The following is an 18092-nucleotide window of genomic DNA, read 5'->3' on the forward strand; positions in this document are numbered from 1 at the left end:
ACTCTCTGCCTGTGAATTCCTACAGCACCAAGTCCAGGCTCACATTGGATCATTCTCCATCCAGTCCTGTAATTATCTTTACACGTAAATTCTTCCTTCTTACTATTTTATAATCCCTTAATGACAGCCACACTTCTTTTCTTTTTGTTTGTTTAAAAATATGAACATTTATTATTATAAAAACTAGTTTAATAAAAAAGCATATTTAAAGATAATTTAATACGAATACATGTCAAAATAAATGCAAATTATGATTCTTTTGAGTGCAAAAGAAGTGGTTACCCAAAGAAGAAATAAAACCTCCTTAATAGTTGTAATAAAACCTACACCTGAAAAGTTAGAGGGTATTACACAGAAGTAATAAGTTCCTCTACTACTCCTCATACTTATTTTTAAAGAATCAGGAGAATTTAAACAATATGAAAAAATAAGTCATGAATAAATATAAAAATATACCCATGCAAGATTTTTATTGAAGACGTGATTATCATTGTATAAATGCCTAAATATCACACTACAAATAAAGTAAAATGTGGAAGAACTCTGTTGTCTCAATTTTAGAAAAAGGGAATTTTTTGAAAACAATGTCTGAAGTTAAGGTCCTAGGACTTCACTAACATCACACACTGGTGTCAACAAATTTTGATGAAATGAAAACCACTCTTTTTTTTTGGCAAAAATGCTCTCTGATAGGAAAAGCACAAACACGGCTTTCTAAATCACGAAAGTTCTGAAACAGAATGGTAAGGTGACAAAACCAGTATGAAATTAAGGAAGGTAAAAGTAGTCTTTTGGGGGTTTCTTTTTTACCCAGCCATGCTTAGTCTAGGTGAATCTTCCACAGGCATGCTTTGTGTGGCCTCCAGTTGGTTATGTTCCTCTGGGGGCCCTGATAAAGATGACACAGCTTCTGTGAAACAGCTTTCCTCCGCCCCTTCAACTTGTAGGTAGTGATAAAGAGCCTTTTTCTTGTAGAGCCTCATGAATCTTACGGTTCCATGAAGGTAGGCCTCACACATGTGTGCTAGGGCTAATCATGGGAATGGTCCACATGAGGTACTGAACACAGGCTGCTTTTCCAGCCTTCTTGATTCCAGGAGACAAACTGTAGAGAAGGTTTTAATCTTTCAGTAGTTCTACAAAAATCGGAAACCTGTACTTTCCTCTAACCATAGGTAGAGACTATGTTTGTGGCCAGCCTGAATCAGCTGGTGATCTTTACTAAAGGAATCTGAAAACATCTGATCCAACTTTCAGGTAGGACTGTTAACATCTGCCAGTATACATAGAGGTGTTAGGCTTGACACAAGATCATGCACTTAAGGAAAAGAAACTGAATTCATGATGATTTCTTTGAGGTCCATATTAAGGAATGCTTCAAACCTTGCAGAGCTTGTTAGGTTCAGCAGCAAATTTGCCACAGTGTTGTTCATTGCATCAAAAGACTTCTGGGCCCGTTTCTCAAAAGCCTCAGCACTTGAAGTAACCAGACTCTTTGGCTTTACAGTTGTACCCAACTTTGCAGAATTCACCATGAGAATTCACCAGTTTGCTAATGAGGTCAAATAAATATTGGACGTCAATGGGCAACACAGTCTGCATGCTCAGTAAGGCGAGGTTATGACATCATCCTCACCAGAAGGATAAACTGAAGTCATGGATCTGTATACTTCTGGGAATTCACCCTCAAGTGCCTTTAGAAGAAATGTTCCAAGTCCAGATCATGTTCCACCTCCCATGGAATATATTCTAAAAAACACTGCAAATGATCACAGGGCCCAGCCAACTTTCTGAGTTTCTCTAAAATCTGAGTTTCTGAGTTCTCGATAAAGACTGCCAAAAACTTAACGACCCACAGCCCAGTTATTCCCTGAGTCAGAAATATCAGTGATGAGCTGCTTGCTCTCAAACACATCTCTCAATGGTTCCTGCAGAATTTCATTTGCTACCCCTTCCTCCATGTCAATCAAGAGAGCTCATGCTTTCAAAGAACAAAGTTTCCCCTTGGAAATAGTGCCACCATCACCAAGTTACTCTGGTACCCACATTTCTAAACAAGCTGCTTATTTCCTCATCATAATTCCTTTCTGTGGCTATGGCATGCTCCCTTAGTGCAGATCCCAGAAGCAGCAGAAAATCTGGCGTCCACACTGGCCTATAAGACCATTTACTGGGTCACCACCGGCTGGAACACTTGTAAACCTGCGCTGGCTTTTGTACTCCTGACCTGGCCCTGTCCACCAGCGGCAACCATGATTCTTTTGTCTCTCTCTCTCTCTTTTTTTTAATGTTTTTAACGTTTATTTATTTATTTTGAGAGAGAGAGAGAGAGACAGAGAGAGAGCATGCATGGTGTAGGGGCAGAGAGAGAGAGAGAGAGAGAGAGAGAATATCCCAGGCAGGCTCCACATTGTCAGCGCAGAGCCTGATGCAGGGCTTGACCCCATGAACTGTGAGATCATGACACAAGCCAAAATCAAGATCAGACCCAGGCACCCCGTGCTTAATTTTGTACTCTTTCATTATTCTCTAATCCCTGCCTGAGTATAGTGCAGGCTGCTGCAGGCCAATTTCTTAATATCTTTTGTAGCTCCTACAGTGCCCAGGACAGTGCTGGCTGTATAATAGGCACATAGTAAATCATGTTGAATTGAATCAGTGAAACTGAGTTTGTTTCTGCCCCCAGAAGAGGGGTGCTCTGAGCTTTGAGTGTCGCTACCATGTCACTGACCCCCTTTATCAGACGACTGGGCCTGGAGGCAGAGCTACAGGTAAGAAATCAAGTTTGCACCTTAGATGCAGATGGCTGGCTCTTAATTCTCTGCCTGTAGAGAACCCTCCTGGCATTATTCAAGGCAAAAACAAGTTTTTCTCTGCAGGTCATACCTAATGGTTTCCTGTCCTTTCTAGCAGTTTTATTAAGCAGGTAAACATAGGCAGGTAAATCAAGGTTAGTGATTGACATGGTCACACGAAATTGTTTTTTGGTCATATTATTTGCTTTGTGTTTGGAAAAATATTGTTGAAGTGCATACCACTGTTTTTACTATGGACTTGGACAGTAATTATTCTTACCTTTGCAAAGGAAGGTAAAATTTACAAAGCTTTTACATACACACACGTTTTCTCATTTTAGTTTCAAAGAAATGCTGTGGGGAGGTTTATAGGGAGCGGGTATTTTTTTTTAAAAAGGGCTTAGTAAGGCCAAGCATCTTGTCCAGTGTTATCCTGTCCAGTCCATGGAAAGCCAGGCCTTTAATCCAGAAGTTCAGCTCTTTCGTTGTGTCCAACACAGACGCTCCATAGTGTCAATTCCAGGCCTTTCTTCCTCCAGATCATGTTTTGAATCCAACATTTAACTGTCCTGTCCAACTTAGTGTTACCTTCAAGTTGAGTAAGAATTCTCTTTGGTTCCTTAAAGTTAATATTTATAAGTGATCCTGTTGATCTATGAAAAGACTAGAAAGAAATTTATTGAGTGTTCACAGTGTTATCTTGGGGTAGTGAGATTACAGATGGTTGTTACTGCTTTTTTAAGTTATAAACTTTTATTCATTTTAAAATATAACTACATTATGGAGCGGCTAGGTGGTTCAGTCAGATAGGTGTCCGACTTTGGCTCGGGTCATGATCCCACGGCTCACGAGCCTGAGCCCTGTGTCAGGCTCTGTGCTGACAGCTCAGAGCCTGAAGCCTGCTTCAGATTCTGTGTCTCCGTCTCTGCCCCTCCCCCAATGGCATGCGTGCATTTTCTCTCTGTCTCTGTCTCTCTCAAAATTAAACACCAAAAAATTTTTAAAAATAAAAGCATAAAATATAACTACATTAATGGTAATATGGAAAAGATAAGTAAAAATTACTTCTTAGTCCCATCTCCCTAAAACAATTATTAGCATTTTGTGTACTTCCTTTTATCTCCTGCATATTTTCACATAATTGTAATCCTACTTTACATTGAATTTTGTATCTTAAATTAAGATACATATTAACATATAATTAACATATAATAATTCTTTTCTCCATGTTACCAAGTAGTCTTCACAATTTTCACTTAAATTTTTTCTTTTTTTAAAAATGTTTATTTATTTTTTTAAACTTTATTTTTTATTTTTTAAAATTTACATCCAAATTAGTTAGCATATAGTACAACGGTGATTTCAGGAGTAGATTCCTTAGTGCCCCTTACCCATTTAGCCCATCCCCCCCCTCCCACAAGCCTTCCCATAACTCTCAGTTTGTTCTCCATATTTATAAGTCTCTCCTGTTTTGTCCCCCTCTGTTTTTATATTCTTTTTGTTTCCCTTCCCTTATGTTCATCTGTTTTGTCTCTTAAAGTCTTCATATGAGTGAAGTCATATCATTTTTGTCTTTCTCTTACTGACTGATTTCACTTAGCATAATATCCTCCAGTTCCATCCACGTAGTTGCAAATGGCAAGATTTCATTCTTTTTGATTGCCGAGTAATACTCCATTATATATATATATACATACATATATATATATATATATATATATATACACACACACACACCACATCTTCTTTATCCATTCATCCATCCATGGAAATTTGGGCTCTTTCCATACTTTGGCTATTGTTGATGGTGCTGCTATAAACATGGGGGTGCATGTGTCCCTTTGAAACAGCACACCTGTATCCCTTGGATAGATGCCTAGTAGTGCAGTTGCTGGCTCGTAGGGTAGTTCTATTTTTAATTTTCTGAGGAAGCTCCATACTGTTTTCCAGAGTGGCTGCACCAGCTTGCATTCCCATCTTTTGTCTCTATTGTAACTCCTAAGGAATCCTTCTCAGCCTGTAGCATTAGAAAGTGAGCTAAAGGAACAGAATAAAGAGAGAAAAATCAAAGGAATATATTATTTAGAGAAAATAGGCCTCAAAACATTGTCTATATAGGTGAGGACTCTGAGACCAGAGAGTGATTTGTCTAAGATCATGCAATCAATTAGTGGCTGAGCCCATAATGGGATATAAGTCTCCTGACACCAAAAGAGTGTCAGGAGCTCTTTCCATTTTGGAGGTGACACTACTGCATAGTGAATGGCTCAATTCCTTCTTAGATGGGCCTACCTTATTCTATAGACCACTTGTCCCCTATTTCTGTTCACATATCTGGTCAGACATTTTCTAAGTCAGTTTGGACTGATGTTACAGAGCACCACAGACTGGGTGGTTTGAACAACAAACATTTATTTCTTACAATTCTGGAGGGTGGGAAGTCCAAGATCAAGGCACCAGCAGATCTGGTGTTTGGTGAAGGCCTTCCTGGTGGGCAGACTGTCTTGTATCTTCATGTGGTTCAGAGACAGATTATCTCCCTCCAGTGTCTTCTTCATAAGGGCATTAATCCCATCATGATGGCCTCTCCCTGATTATCTAATTATCTTTTAGAAGGCCTCACTTCCAAACACAATCACACTGGGGATTAGATGGGATGAATGGTGAAGTACTGAATATGCCCTAAAATAAATAGCAGAAAAGACAATAGCAATGATGCTACCCTCTAGTGGCAGAGCATAGCAACACAACTCATAAGTCAAAGTACCAGGTTGACATCCTAAAAAAACGAGTCAGACCACAAACATTGTTAGTGGTAAAGTTTGGGTTATTTTTTTAAATCTTAGATTTTAATTTATTAGTGCTATAACTCACTGTTCTGGATTGAATTATGTTCTCCCCAAATTCATATGTTGAAGTCCTAACTTCCAACACCTCAGAATGTGAGCTTGTTTGGAAATAGGGTTGTTATAGATATAGTTTAGTTAGGATGAGGTTATACTGGAGTATGGTGGGCCCAATCCAATGTGACTTGTGTCCTTAGGGAAAGTGGGAATTTGAACACAAAGATATACACACAGGGAGAATGCCTTGTGAACATGAAAGCATGGATTTGGGCAATGTGTCTGCAAGTTAAGGTATGTCAAGATGCCAGCAAATCACCAGAAGCTAAGAGAGATGGCTGGAACTGATTCTTCCCTAGCACTTTCCAAGGAAGCTTGACCCTACTGGTAACTTGATCTTGGACTTCATATCTCCAGAACTGTGTGACAATAAATTTCTCTAGATTAAGTCACTCAGTTTGTGGTACTTTGTTACAGCAGCCATAGAAAACTAATAAATCCAGACCTTAACATTGGTTTTAAGCTTTATGTTTTAGACTTCAAAATAAGGCATTTATTTGAATTGGAAAATGTATGCTGAACATAATATGGCAAATGCCAGGGATGAAAATACTATCTTTCTCAAGTTGTATTACCAGCCATAAAATGTGTTTACCTTATTGAGAAACCTGCTGACAATGTGGCTTGGTTAATACATTTATGTTGCTTTATGGCCTCATACAAGTGGCAAATTTCCTTAACTGGTGTGTCATTCATTCCAAGATTCTTCACGCAGGAATGTACATTAAACACTTATGGAGTAAGTCATTTACCAACTAGTGACTTCTGCATTATCTTTGGTGTGCTTTAATTTCTTATATGCCTCTTCTCTAACTAGGTCACAACCTCCTTGAGTATCATACACTATTAAGTTTTCTGGGGATTATGGGTCTTATCTGGAAAATTCATGGTGCCTGATACAAGTGGACTCTATATTATGCAGGGTTTTCCAAAAACAAAATAAAAAATATAAAGTCCAAGGGGCACCTGGGTGGCTCAATGGGTTAAGCGTCTGACTTTGGCTCAGGTCATGATCTCACGGTTCATAGGTTCAAGCCTACATTGGGCTCTGTGCTCATAGCGCAGAGCCTGAGGCCTGCTTAGATTCTGTGTCTCCCTCTCTCTTTGCTCTTCCCCTGTTCATGCTCTTTCTCTGTCTCTCAAAAATAAATAAATGTTAAAAAATATATAGGCAAATTAATAATTATTAATTAATAATTAAAACAATTATACCAAACTGAGATATTTAGGATCCAAAATATTATCTTGACAGATAAAAATAGTGGGATTTTGGGGCATCTGGGTGGCTCAGTCAGTTGAGTGTTTGACTCTTGATTTTGGTTTAGGTCATGATCCAGGGTTATGGGATCGAGCCCTGCATCAGGCTCTGTGCTGAGTGTGGAGCCTGCTAAATATTCTCTCTCTCTCTCTCTCTCTCTGTCCCTCTCCCTGTATCATGAGATCTCTCTAAAATAAATTTTAAAAAATAGTAGGATTTTATGCAGGATATTGAAAATACCAACTCAGCTCAGTTAAGCTTATGATTTCATACTACTATTTTCAGAAGGACTAGTGTTCACATGGGACTAGTGTTTCTTGGTTGAAGCTCCTTTTTATTTACTGTAAATTTTGGGTCTGCATTTCACTTGAATGAGGCTTTTCAGAAGGAAAAAAAGAATATTACACTATTTCCTACATTATGCCTCTCAACCTAACCATAAGTGACCATTTCTCTCCTCTTTCCATTTAATCTGTGGCTGACAGCTCATATTTGGGAGATATAAAAGGATAAATAAAAGAGGAGAAAGTGGGAAAGAAAAGATAAAGGAACAAGTTAGAAGAGATGGAGAGAAGAATTGAGACTGTCTAGAGGAGGATGCAGAGGTAAACTTTAAAAAAGAATTTGAGGGTTCATTTTCTTTCATCTTCTGGAGTACAGGAGTACTTCTGCTAGTGTTAGGTGAATTACTTTCACAAAATGATGCTGGTTTTTCCTCCATGGAGTAATGAGCCCTCAAGACCCTCAAGATCTAGAACACCTGGCTCTGGAGAGCATAGGAGACACCTGAAGAACAAAGACATATAGAGCAGAAGAAAAGTGGGAAGGCGCAAAGAAAGGTCAGTGTCCTAGTAACTTCCTCTTGGCCCAGGAAAGCTTTCTTAGTACCTTTCTCCCTGCTCTCCATTGACCGCCAGAGAGAAACAGAGGTGGGCACGGTTATATGGATATGTAAACACGTGAATTCAAGGGTTTCTTTGCTTGTAGTGGCTCAGAGTTTTCACTAATGAAGGGGTGGCAAATACCATTGGGAAGTTTTCCAGGGGAGAAATTCAGAGGCTTATCTCTTAGGAATAACAGGTGGGGAAGTTGAGATTGCCCTTTGTCATCAGTATCATGGGAGGTAAGGTAAGCAGTTTTCTGTATACTTAACTCTCCACTGGGGTCACAGTCCAGATGGTTGGGAAATGAAAGATTTCAAAACTTCTTCATGCTTCAGGGTATTAACTCATTGAAAGTGTGGTTAAATAAATGAGTAAGATAAAATGAAGAATAGTGATTTCAAAGATGACAGAAATATTGTGAATTTGAACAGGCTTATATGAAAATCTGGCAGTCTTTAAAGCCATGAGATTTCCCGTAAACATTACCAAAGGAATGTCCTATAACACAAAAGCCCATTTAATCTCTTGCCATTTGCTGGTTTACTGTGAACTTGATTCACTTTCTTTGGGAAAATTACTCTTGAACAGTGGTTACTAAACTTCAGTGGGCAATCAGGTTGGAGGACTAGTTAAAACAGATTGCTGGGCCCACCCTTAGAGTTTAAAATACAGTAATTTCCTATTTTATTTAATGGGTTATAATGTTATAATATTATTTATTTTGATGCTCAAATTATCCCTCATTTAGTATCAGGCAGCCACTTCATGCTGGATTCTGTGTCCATTTGATATGTACCCATCATTTCTTGAACACTTCTTTCCTTTCTGGCATAAAGTATTCTAGGCTCATCTTTGACTTTCCCTGCCCCAGTCTTGAAATTAGCCAATTTTCCAAGGAGCTATGTTCCTTTTAGTGGAAAATTGTTTTAAGAAATCAAGATCTGGGCTCTATATATGCTTATGATTGGTGTGTATGTGTGTGTGCATGCATGCGTGACAGAGGTGTTAGGACAAAGCTATTCTCACTTCCAGAGCAAGAGAAAATGGAGATAGACACTTCATTCTATTTTACCCAGTTCTCATGTGGAGTGAAGAACTTTGGCCTTCAGTGTAGGCATTCCTATCCCCTTGGTGTGGTTTTTTTTTTTTTTTTTAAGTTTATTTATTTATTTAGAGAAAGAGAATGCACACAAGCAGGGGAGGGGCAGAGAGAGAGAGAGAGAGAGAGAGAGAATCCCAAGCAGGCTCTGCATTGTCAGCACAGAACCCAACACAGGGCTCGATCTCAAGAACGATGAGTCTGATGCTTAACTGACTGAGCCACCCAGGTGCCCCTCCCTTGCCATATTTTCAATTATTTCCAGAGTCCCAGAAAGGGAGATGGGGCTGTCATTCACACAGAGAGTACCCAGGGATAGGTAGGGAGCTCTCACTATAGTCTTGTGTTAAACTAGAGCCAACAGAATCTGGTATACCAAAGAAAAGATTGCAGCCCTGCCACTGAACGCTTGGTGTTTGGCTGGCTGGGGCAAGCGCAGTAATGGCTGGCTAGCTCGCCTCCCTCCCCTGGCTGACTGAGAGGTCTTCATTCCAAAGAGCAGGCTGTTCACACATGCGCAGTATGCTCCAGGAACTGGTCACAACAGAAAGCACCAATATCGAAGGACTACTGCAGTCCCACTCCAAACGCTGGACACCTGGGTGGCTCAGGCGGTTAAGTGCCCGTCTGCAGCTCAGCTCATGATCTCGCGGTCTGTGAGTTCTAGCCCTGCGTTGGGCTCTGGGCTGATGGTTTGGATCCTGCTTCCGATTGTGTGTCTCTTTCTCTCTCTTTGCCCCTCCCCCGTTCATGCTCTGTCTCTCTCTGTCTCAAAAATAAATAAACGTTAAAAAAAAATTTTTTTTTTCCAAACGCTGGAGCATCAGTCCTGAGCACTTACGGCTACACCTGAGTCACTCCTGCATCTATCCATAGATGGGAAAGGAAGGAAAAACAGCTCAAACCAGAAGATTTCACTCTTTTTCTAAATGAAAAATGCTGGCTTTTCCCCCTATTTTTAAAAACTTTAATTCCAGTAGAGTTAACATGCAGTGTTACATTAGTTACAGGTGTACAATATGTGTGCTTAAGATTAGGGGGGATGTCACTGTTTTCATGGCCTATGAGTGGCCAGAACTAGAGAATATATGTATGTAAATGTATGATATATATCATAAACATACCGACATATAAATTTGTGTATATATACAGAATTTTGCATCTATTTATCTACTATTAACATATGTTTATTAAGTATATATTGAAATATATATATAATCATGAGTTTGTATTGATACATAAATCCATTTCTAATTCAATACCATGTTTCTATTTTTTTAAAGACACATGGAAGTTATGTAGTTCAAATATTAGCAACAAGTAATATCACACCCCTTCCTTTGAAATACTTGACTTTGTTGCAGTCATCAGTTTTCCTCTTTTGGATAAGAAATTCCTGACTGTATTCATGCATTTATCTAATAGCTGTTTCCCCTAAATGATATTGCTCCCTTCAGAATTAGTACCCTGTACCCTGTAGCTTTTCTTTCTCCATGTTTCTGATGACCTGTTTTGAAATTCTTATGGACTTCGGTTTCTCCTTTTCCAAATTTGTAACTCCCTTCTCCTAGAGTAAGGAACTTGGCTCTCGTTATTCTTATATGTTTACCTGTTCAGTTACTCATCCTGTATATAACTAATCTCTGATCTTCAGCCCTACCCTACCCATGTGTGGACACTCTTCTCTTTTTGCTTGGGCTCTGACTTCCTATTCTAGGCTGCCACTCCATGTGGACACCCTCCTCACTCAACTCTGGCCCTGAATTCCCACACCAACCAGCCCACACATGCTGCCCCTGTGATCCTTCTGGGTCTCTGAAGGAATGCCCTCCTCTCTCTGCTCTGGCTTTGATTTCTCACATTGGACTGTTTTTTGCCTAGAGGCCTTCCTCACCCGTTGGTTGTGACATTGCATGCCAGGCTGTTCCTCCTTATCGCAGGGATCCCTTATGCACTCTGTTTGGAATCTGACATCTCATGCTATCCCCTTTTTCACCCCTTGCCCAATAGGGCGCTGACATCTGCTCTGGTCTACTGCTCCCCTCTACCCCCTCTATAGACACCTACCTTGTTCTTCCTCCACTAATGACGTTAGGATTGAAATTTTCAGGAAGGAAAAGCCTCAATTAGGTTGTTTGTAATATGGAAAAATGGAGGTTCAGATGCTTATGTGGCTTGTCCAGGGCCACAGAGCAAATTAGAGCTAATGTCAGTACAAATTCAGGTATTCCTGAGTGTAAGCTGTGTGAGGTCAGGGACCTTGCCTCTCTTGTTCACTGTATCATCTTCAGCATCTAGCATGACATCTGCATTGAGTGGAACAAATGAATAAATGAATTATTCCCTGTTTATTTCTTTTCCCTTGATACATATAGGTGTGTGTATATAAAATTGATGTCTATATATTTGCCTATAACCAATAGAGATTCATGCCCTTATATAAATGTCAACATGTAAATTTCTGTGCCTAGGAATTACTTGCATTCCATAAATTTCTAGACTTTCTAACTGGAGAGTTGGCATATAAGTGAAAATATAAAAGTACTAAGAAGCTACGGCCATTTTAACTTCCCAGGATTCCAGCACTTCCATTGAGTGTGGGAAAGAAATATATGAGCATCATCAAAGTCAGTTTTTCAGTCACCAGACTACAGCTCCTTCAAAATATTTGGAACACTACAAGAAAAAAATACCATCATCATATGACAAATACGGGTCCCCATGATCAGTCCCTTTAGTGATCTAAGACCTTACTGTAGATGATCATGCAGGGAAGTGTTTCCAAAGCACATTCTGAAGATCGGTATCTCTTGAGAAATTCTTCTTGAGAAGAGGTTTCTGTGGTCAACACTGGGAACTTGACAATTCACAATGTATGTGAGCATATTAAAGACTTTAGGAAATTCTAGAGTTCAAGAAACCTATTACCTTTATGTAACCTCCTGTCACTCAAATTTCCTTAACCAGAGATCTCCTCTTTAGGGTAATACCTGCCCAAGTCTCATTTCCTCATTCATGCAGTAGGCAAAAATATCTGTTACATGGGGTTATTGTACAGAATAAATGAGTTAAAGATACACAAAGTACACAGCATAGTGCTTGGTATATTCTAGGCATTTGGTAAGTGCTAATTCCTTTTCTTAGACTTATTTATTTAAAATGATTTCTTTTGTTATTGAAAGAATAATAGAGGGGCGCCTGGGTGGCTCAGTCAGCTGAGTGTCCGACTTTGGCTTGGGTCATGATCTCATGGTTTGTGGGTTTGAGCCCTGCATTGGGCTCTGCACTGGCAGCTCAGAGCCTGGAGCCTGCTTTGGATTCTGTGTCTCCCTCTCTCTATGCCCCTCTCCTGCTTGCACTCTTTCTCACTCTCTCTCTCTCTCTCAAAAATAAACATTAAAAAAATAAAAATAAAAAAGAGAAAGAATAATAGATATGTTCATTATTATTATAATTGAGAAAATATTAAATGCATAAGGTAAAAACCTCAAATCATAAAAGGGGTACAAAATGAAAAATGAGTTTCTTAGATCTTTCAGATTCCCAAGAAGAATTTTTTATGTACCCTTCTAGACATTTGGTGTGCATAAATATGAAGACATCTCAGAAACATATTTTTAAAAATCTACTCACAGCAATAACAAGGGATTCACATTTGTTTTGTGCCACTGCAGCATTACCTGTAGTTCTTGCATTTTGGGTACAATGAAGTGTTTTTCTGAAGTCCTTGGGTGGGGTAAAGGTTAGAGCCTATGTTCATATCCCGTGAAGCTGTATTTTGATAAAATGTTATAGAAAATAGGGGAAATATATAATTGTTTTGGGGGTCAAAAAGTCAGCTTAAGTGTGTCCTCTTTTGTAAAATCTTTTCATCCACCAAGAACAGGACTCTGGTTGAGGTGAGTATTCATTCATTCATTCATTCAGTTAATGATGGAGAAGGGATAGGGAAAAGAACATGGGCATGAGATGGTCAGAGTTGCTGCAGCAAAGATACCTGCTAACATTGACCCAGATGGTGAATTAGTTTGCTTAGGGCTGCTGGAAGCCAGAAGTCCAAAATCAAGGTGTCAGCAGTGTTGGGTCTTTCTGAAGGCTGGGAGGGAAGGATGTGTCCCAGGCCTCTTTCCTTGGCTTATGGACAGCCATCTTCTCCTAAACTCTTGCCTTTATGCATATCTCTGTGCAAATTTCCTCTTCTTATAAGGACACCAATTATGTTGAATTAGAGCCTGCTTTAATGACCTCATTTTAACTTGCTTACCTCTGTAATGACTCTGTCTCCAAATAAGGTCACATTCTGAGGTACTAGGGGTTAGGACTTCCACATATGACTTTGTTTAAGTTTATTTATTTATTTTGAGAGAGAGGCAGAGTGAGCAAGGGAGAGAGAGAACCCAAACAGGCTCCATGCTCAGAGCCCAACGTGGGGTTTGAACTCACGAACTGTGAGATCATGACCTGAGCCAAAATCAAGAGTCACATGCTTAACCGACTGAGCCACCGAGGTGCTCCAACACGTAAATTTTTAGAGCAACATAATTCGGCTGATAACAAGTAGGTTGTAATACCGGAATTTAGTGCTCTTCGAAATTCATCCTGTGCTAGTAAAGCCCACTGACCAACTGCAGCTATCAAAATGTGGGCTCCTTTAAAAAATGCAAATATTGGAATCATGTGTGTGTCATTGCTTAAACCACTTGTTGACAAGAGAATCTGTGTGGCCTGAAGCTCCTGTTAGTCTTCCTTTGCTAGATCCTTCTAAAATGAAAGTGCAGGAAGATGACTTGGTTTTCTTTTTTCTGGCTCCCTTCCCCACCTTCTTGCTTGTATGGACATTTACACTTTGACCCTGTTAACTATTCCCTCCCTTTCTTCTTTATTATCCTGAGTTATCTTCTGTTCCCATAATTCCAATCACTTTTTTCTTGTTCTCATTCAGTGAAGGATGAGGAAGTTGCAATCAGAGCATGTACCTTTTATTAGGTGATTCAAACTGCCTCCCGCCTGATTAACCTCAAGAGTCCCAAAACATGAGGACTTCTGCCTGATAGATCACATAAAGGAGGAATTAAAAAAAATTTTTAGAATAGTTTCTGATTCAGCTTCTTGGCTCAGGAAGAAAGAAGCTAGCTGTTTTTCACCTAGGAGTGGTCTGACTTCTCCATGGCTTCCTGTCATGTTTGTGACCTCAGGGTGCTGGTGGCCACTGTGTGTGGACTGCTGACGGCCGTCGTTTTGGGACTGGGCATCTGGAGGATTGTGATTAACGTTGAGACAGGTAATATCGTTTATGTTTAACTATGTTATGTTTATCTTTAACTGCTATGTTGAACTCAAATCAAGAGAAGTTGTTGAGCCTCTGTCTCTGCTACCTGACACACCAGTACTGTGAATAGCCATGTCTGGGCTAGGGTTGTCTGCCAAGGTGTCGTGTATGACATGCAACAGGCAAGGGTCAATTGATGGCTAGCATATGGTTGTACATGCATGAATATGAATATGTGTGTGTGGGCAGGGTGAGGAATTACAAAGTTGAATTACCCTCTTCTTGCTCTTTTAACACCTGACTGGAAAACAGAATAATCAAATCATTAATAACACATGTTTGGGTTTGTTTAGCTAAATTCGAGAAAGAGAAATAATTATGGACACACACACACACACACACACACAGATATACAGACATACACACATAATCAAATATGCCCAGAATGGAATTTCATTTTCGGAATGTTCTCACTAGGATGGTAAATAAACTCTTAAGGTTTGTGCATAAAGTTCTCACTCTCTAAGTGTAAAAAACTACTTAAAAAATTAAGATTACTTAGAAAATGATTTTTTCAGGGGTGCCTAGGTGACTCAGCCAGTTAAGATTCTTGATTTTGGCTCAGGTCACGATCTCACACTGTGGTCTGTGAGTTTGAGCCCCATGTAGAGCTCTATGCTGACAATATGGAGCCTGCTTAGGATTCTCTCTCTCCCTTTCTCCCTGTCTCTTCCATGCTCATGTTCTCTCTCTCTCTCAAAAATAAGTGCATAAACATTAAAAAAAAAAGAAAATTATTTTTCTGGTTACTCAACAAGTATCTGTTGGTAACTTTCTGTGTGCTAGAAACGACACTGGAAGGTGGGAGGGGGAGCCATGGGTGTAAAACAATGGTGTTAGAGGAAAACCCCCAGTAACTCACACTGAAGACTTTCTATAATCCCAGTGCCTGTTCGCTTGGGCTGCAGAGGTTCTCCATGAAGGGATTCAAAGCTGGATGTGCCAAACGCTCCTTTTGTAATAAACAGAGAAAGATTCTAATAAAACTGAGTAAATAATGGTAAATAATACTAGTCTAGAGAGCAGAAGGAGGGGTGATCTGCCGTCTGAGAAGGTACCTGAGGAGGATGGAAGGTTGGGGGAGCCAGGAGAAGCACAATGCATGGCTGCAAAGATCCCATGCTGGAGAGAAAAGGAGTCAAATATATTCACTGTTGATGGAGTGACAGCTGAGATCTCATGGTCCTTCCTTCCCTGCCCCACAGAACATTATTTAGAAAATGTACTAACAGGATTTGTAGAATTAGCATGAGAAAATTTTCCAGAACAAAACCAATAACATTTAAACTTGAGAAAAATGTGTTTCCATTTGTTTTATTTATTTTTGTTTAAAGTTAAAAAATTATGAACTATAGATTTTTACCTCATTAAGGCTGCTAAATTTATAAGACCTCATTTAAAGAGTATACTTTTAAGAAATCTTTTTCCTCCCTCCTTCCCTCCTTTCCTTCTTTCCTTTATAGGACATCTACTTTTAAAGGGAAATTTGTGGTGACTTATAATGGAGACAGGTATAATAGAACCATTAAAACAAGGACCAAAGTATTAAACACTATAAGGAAGAAAACAGCAGAAGTTGCTAAAAACAAATACAAAACATATCCCTGAGACATATCCCTGAACTTCCTGAGGGCCAAGACCCCAAACAAAGCATAATAAGCAACAAAAAAACCTTGTTTAACAGTAAAAGCATACCAGCTACTCAAAGAACACAAATGTGTCCTTGCTCTGAATTTTTCTTAAAAAATGTTTTATTTGATTGTAGTTGACACACAATATTACCTTAGTTTCAGGTGTACAACATACTTATCTCATTTAACCCTAACAGCTACCTTTGAAGCAGTTATTATTATATCCATATTACATATGGGGAAACCCAGGCTCCAAGAATCTCTTCAAACTTATGTAGCTAGAAAGTGTTGGGTCTGGATTTGAATCTAGATTATTTTGACTTTAGTATCGATGCTCTTCACTCCTGCACTATTCTGCCTTCCTAGAGGGAAGACAATGGTAACCCAATCAATTAATTCACCTTCAGGTTTAAAAAAATTTTTTTTAGGCACCTATGCCTAAAAACCCAATTTCACAAAAAATATGCAGTAACTAGTAGTATGTTTTCTAGGCAAAGTTATGCATTTTGGTAAGTATGCTGTTTGTCTTCAAGTCAATGAGGTCTCCATTATTAATGGTGCTTATAGAGCATAGATTAGTATGCTTCACCTTTAAGCTTTTCCGAGTCTTCAAATAGTGTTTATAGATTTTTGGCTGTGGAGTAACTGCCATAGCTTTGCCACATTCTTCCAGGTTTTGCCAAAGCACCTCCTTCAGCTTTGCAAAGTTCTAGGATTGTCTGCTGTTGATCTTCTAGTCTAGAACAGCAGAAGAAAGTACAGATTCAGACTGCATTGCCTGGAACATTGCCCATTTTCTAACAACATTCATCCTGGTGACTGCCTTTAATGTAAAGATTTCTCACATTCACATAAGCCCCAACATCTAATGGCCATCAAACAAACTTATCTCTGTCTAATTGCTAAGTGTAATGAGTCATTAAAAAAAACCAAATTATTGGTTTAAATATCAAACAAATACCTCTAGAATGCCAATGATCTGTGTAGTATAGGAAAACTGTTAATTCTGCTCCTATTACTTAATAAGTCCTCTTGTAAAAGGTCATGGTAAAGCTCCAGTCCAGATGAAGTTGACAGCATTTCATGGGAGTAGACAAGCATGGGAGTAGCAATTCTTTCAGAATTGCTAGAATAGTCTTTGGCATTTTTATGTGCTGCTGCTGAAAACATTAAATAATAATGACCTTTTTTTTCATCAAAGCATCACAATAAGATATATTGTCAAGTATAACACTTTTTCCATCTAGGCTTTCAGAAATAAGATATCCTAGGCTTTTGAAGTTCTGTTTGGTAAAGAAATTTTTCAAAACTTTTGATGACTCTTGGAGGAGCTCAAGACTTGAAGTTCTTCTATGATGATATCTGTTTGCTGGAACATGTCACCCAGAGTTTCACACAGCCACCTCCCTTATGATTTAGGTCTTAGTTTCAATGTCACCACCTCAAAGAGACCTTTTCTATCCACTCAGTCCAAGGTTATCATTCTATTTGCTCTCTTTCACATGTATTTTGTTCATGGCTTTTATCACCTGGTAATTTCTTATTTGTTTGCTGTCTGTCTCCCCATTCCTAGAATGAAAGCTCTAAGAAACCAGGGACCTGACTTATCAATCTACATTCTCTGCACCTATATGGGTACCTGGAATAGAGTTGCTAGTACATAGCTTATCAGTAAATGAAAGAATCATGTGAAAACCAGAAACTGGACTGAAAGTTGTCAAATAGCTGTATTCAAGAAGTAAATAAATAAATATTAAAATGAATGTTATTATGGTTTTGTTTACATCAGTTAAGACAGACACCATTTTTGTTTTCTTCCTCTGCCCCAGGCCATGCAACACTGTGACCATTTCTAGAACTTCCGCTTCATTAGGATCTCTCCTGTTGTGTATGATCTCTTCTGTTTAGCTGTATGATCAACAAAAGGATGCTTTTATGTTGGAGCAAATTGAAGTTTTGCCTGACCTCTAGCCTTTTCACATTAGGCCTTCTTTGTAGAATATCAAGTAATATGTGCCTCATCTGATGTGTTTTCAGAATGGACAACGTAAGGCATTCTATCTCTTTTGGACTTTTGCTCCCAATAGCAAGAACCTTGTGATATAAGAAGCAGTGCAGCTTTTTGGTCCAATCACACTTGATGAAAGTAAAATGAAGCATAATTAAGTCTTATTATACATCTTTCCCTTGACA

The 18092-nt window shown here is 39.0% G+C and overlaps 1 protein-coding gene and 1 pseudogene across 2 annotated transcripts in view; one reads left to right on the forward strand and one right to left on the reverse strand.

Annotated features, from left to right (window-relative positions):
* Positions 1 to 722: 722 nt before the first annotated feature.
* On the reverse strand, positions 723 to 2965 carry LOC106969426 (tubulin epsilon chain-like; annotated as a pseudogene).
* A 10705-nt stretch (positions 2966 to 13670) lies between these two features.
* Positions 13671 to 18092, forward strand: part of ADGRG7 (adhesion G protein-coupled receptor G7) — a 71171-nt gene continuing 66749 nt past the window's right edge. Inside the window, exon 1 of one of the 2 annotated variants that reach the window (XM_015065947.3) lies at positions 13671 to 14220. In XM_015065947.3, coding sequence (XP_014921433.1) covers positions 14106 to 14220 — 115 coding nt within the window. In that variant the 5' untranslated portion in view covers positions 13671 to 14105. The remainder of the gene's footprint in view (positions 14221 to 18092) is intronic. The other variant, XM_053220773.1, reaches the window with a different exon arrangement.

Source organism: Acinonyx jubatus, chromosome C2, assembly GCF_027475565.1.
Source record: "Acinonyx jubatus isolate Ajub_Pintada_27869175 chromosome C2, VMU_Ajub_asm_v1.0, whole genome shotgun sequence".
In the NCBI taxonomy this organism is placed as follows: Eukaryota; Metazoa; Chordata; class Mammalia; order Carnivora; family Felidae; genus Acinonyx; species Acinonyx jubatus.